The 3,447-nt window shown below is 42.1% G+C and overlaps 1 protein-coding gene across 5 annotated transcripts in view; it reads left to right on the top strand.

Moving 5' to 3' along the window:
* Nucleotides 1-2,902, top strand: part of TMEM177 (transmembrane protein 177) — a 4,334-nt gene extending 1,432 nt beyond the window's left edge. Inside the window, exons 2-3 of one of the 5 annotated variants that reach the window (XM_035900240.1) lie at nt 990-1,070; nt 1,858-2,902. In XM_035900240.1, the coding sequence (XP_035756133.1) occupies nt 1,872-2,807 (936 nt within the window). In that variant the 5' untranslated portion in view covers nt 990-1,070; nt 1,858-1,871 and the 3' untranslated portion in view covers nt 2,808-2,902. Of the gene's footprint in view, nt 1-18; nt 1,071-1,857 lie in introns of those variants that run through there. The other 4 variants (XM_035900239.1, XM_035900242.1, XM_009644682.2 and 1 more) reach the window with 4 other exon arrangements.
* The last annotated feature ends 545 nt before the right edge of the window (nt 2,903-3,447 follow it).

Genomic DNA, 3,447 nt, shown 5'->3' with positions numbered 1-3,447 from the left:
CCCCCCCAGACACTGTAAATGGAATGACCTTTTCCATCAGATCTAGACTACCAGATTTGTTGAGAGGCCATTAACTCCCAAGAGGTAATTTGGGTTTAGTATTACCATTTTCTGGATTTTAGCTCTATTATCAAGGAGACTTTCCCCTGAAATTGGGTTTCATCCAAGCTCTTGGCTCTTCAGTGTGTTTTCCTTAAATAATTTTGTCAAACAAATCACCACCTCCGGTCTTCAGCAGAATGTAAGAATACCACCACTTACTACACTAAGAAATACATGTGAAATTATTGTGTACTTACATGCATCATTGTTTTTATTAAGCACTCAGTATGTGTTCAGTGCAGTATAAACATTAAACAAGATTATTCTTCCCCTGCTGAATTTATAGCCAGAAAGAGCTTCATAGGAAGGAGCAGTAATAACATACCATTAAAACAGCACCTTTAATTTAATCCCTTTTTGTCTCCCTGTGGTTAATACTCATTTGCTGTTGATCATGACCGGTGTATCCTGGCATGTCACGCAGGGCTGTTTTATGACATTACAGCCCCCAGTTGCCCACTCTCCCCCCTCTGTAGGAGGTTCTTGTTGAGCATGAGTGGAAGAAGAGAGCATATGTCTGTGTTTCAGCTGCTGCCGTGCAAAGCCCAGCAGCATAGCTGAAACCCACCTTTGATGGCACTCTGCACTGAGACCTTGGTGGTTTTATCAAAGCACAGTTTCCTTTTGCCACCTCGGCCTCCTGTAAGGACAGCTGGAAATACTAACGTCTTCAACAGCTGCAGCAAGATTCTCTGAAGCTCGTGTGTTAAAGCCGTGAGAGATGAGACATTGCAAGATGCAAATGCAAACAGGGGCATCCAATTTTCACTGATGTCTGTTGGATTTAGGTGCCTAATTTACTTTTATATCTTTATAGTAGCATCATTTTAGGGGAGAATTCTGTAGCCAATGGGATTTTTTTAAGAGATCGGAACTTTCCTGGGCAGAGCACATCAGACGGCTTGGACCGTAAAAGGAACTGATACTCCCCAAGGGAAGCAGGACTCTTGAACTGAAGGAGTCGACAGGTTTGAAAGTTTTTAAGTTTATCTGCTTATTTAAAGAGTCACAACATAGTCGTCTGCCCTGAAACAATTTCTGTTCCAGTTTCTGCTCTGGATTGCACATATTACTTGTCAGAGAAATTTTTTCAGAGACAAATTTTTAGAAGTAGCCACTGAAAGCATGCCGCTTTCTGAAAATAGAGTTTTGCTGAGAGAGCTAGAACCATTGCCTGAGAACAAACTCTAAAGGAAGATTCTGTCTCCTGAAACTTTCAAATCAAAATGTGATCCTGTTTTGGAAGTTATAGTCAAATTCAGGGTTCCAAATTTAGTACTGAGGTTACTGATTAAAATTCTTGGAGCTGTGCTGTAGAGGAGGTTAGCATAAATTAATCTAATTATTGGCTCTTTCTGGCCTTAGCATCTGTGGTCTGTGGCTGTACGGAGTGCAACAGTAGGATTGTGCTGGCAAGGACTAGACAAGTATGTTGGGTACATACAGAATGTGTATTGATTGCTGCAGCAAGGAGGAAGTATGGTGGCTTTATTATTGTCTTTATCGTGGTAAATTGATTTACTGGAGGAGAGGGAGAAGTTAATTCTCCCTATCGATCGTCCTATATTCCAAGGCTCCAAAATTAATGAGTATCACTTTCTCTGTAACAGTGTTTTGTTAATGGAAAAGAGAGAAGGTTTCTTTGATTATTGTGCTCTGCTTCTTCTCATGTGTTTTGCTTTTCTTTTTAAAATGCTACAGAGATGAGAGACCCATTTATGCACACTTTAATTCCTGATTTTGTGTTATAAATAGGTTAGGATTTGACTATGGCGGTGCAGTTCCTGTGGAAGGCATCTGTGTGGCTAAAGAAGCGCAAGATCACTTTGTTGGCCGTTTCTTGCATGGGACTGTTTGGCGCTAACCTTTCCTATCACATGTTTCCTGAGCGGACATTCAAACTGTTGCATGAGTGCTGGTCAGAGGGGCAGCCAGCTGAGCTGTCGCAGAAGCTCTGTGGTGTCTTTCAGGATGTCCTTCAAGATACTGGTGTGAAGTCCACTGACTCCTATCGAGCCTTTGCAGCTTCTGGCTTCCACCCTGTGAGTGCTGGAATCCCCTGGCTGCCTGCGGGCTCGTTGGTGGGCATCCCGCCTAATTTTGATAGCACAGCTGAGGATAAAAAAGGAATAGTCAACCATGTTGTTGTGATCAATGGCAAGGAAGTAGACTGGGAGAGCAATGAAGGTGTTGCTTTGAAAGAAGCTCTGACATTTTCACTTGAAGCTCAGAAGTTTGCCATTGCCAGAGAAATCATGTATTTGCACAATGGCAGCCCTTTAGCAAGTGCAGTTGTGGCTCCAACTTGCTTAGCTGGTACCTTTCTCTGTGCGAGAGGTATAAAGCTACTTCTGGGTTTATCTCCTGGCCCCGTGATACTTCGCGGCATCTGTAACCTCATAACTGCCGCTGGTGGACTAATGTGCTATTACGTTTCTTACGATGCTATGACCTATCATCTAGACTGCAAGGCTGACAGGAAGGCAGCTACCATTTCCAAAGACTATGCCAGAGGTGGGGTTGAATTCTACGATAAAATCTTGTCCCGCAACAGGATTCTTCGTGGTCTGATGGGCAAACAGGGTATGAAAATGTATGCTCCGAGTGGTAACCTTTTCCCAAGGCACTGGTTCAGAATAAAGTATACACCGTACACTTACCGAAGAGATTTGATTGTTAATATTTTAAGAGAGCTCCAGGCATAGGAAGGGAGTGCTTGAATTTTAAACTTGTGAATTATGTATTCTCTTGGAACACTGCTGTGCTGCTTTTTTTTTGTATTCTCTGTATCTTCATTAGAATTTCGGGGTTTATTTTTGCATATAGTTCGAAAGGAGTTATTGCACATTCTGTGAATAAAGAATTCTCTCTTAAAATATTAAAGACTTGCTTCAAAAGTGCTCTGTTCTGTGTGCATCTCAAATCACAAGACCGCTGAGGAAGGGAACTTCTCAGGCGCTGATCTGGAAGTTCTGCTGCTCTGCCCTGCCTTCCTGCCAGTGCAGTCTGGAAAATGGAAACAGTAAATTCCAACAGAGAGGTTTGGGAACATTCTAATTTAAACTGGGCTGTTTGTATGTATGTTTGCCGTTCCTCCTATGGAACTCAAAGATGTTTAGAAGACTGGGCAGCTGTATCATGCTATTACATAAATGCCAAGACGGTGTTTCTGGTTTTTTTTTTTTAAGTTCTTGTACTGTGTAAATTCTTCTGCTGCAATCCCCATTCTTCAGTAGGGCACACTAGTTATGCTGCAGTTCATACTAATACAGGTAGATTATTATCAGCACCTGAGTCATTTAGTTTAAACCTAGTTCTGCTGTCTACATGACATGGTGACTGCAG

Source organism: Egretta garzetta, unplaced genomic scaffold (genome assembly GCF_000687185.1).
Source record: "Egretta garzetta isolate BGI_Z169 unplaced genomic scaffold, ASM68718v1 scaffold48, whole genome shotgun sequence".
NCBI classification, from domain to species: domain Eukaryota; kingdom Metazoa; phylum Chordata; class Aves; order Pelecaniformes; family Ardeidae; genus Egretta; species Egretta garzetta.
This window is presented reverse-complemented; position numbering and strand designations above follow the sequence as displayed.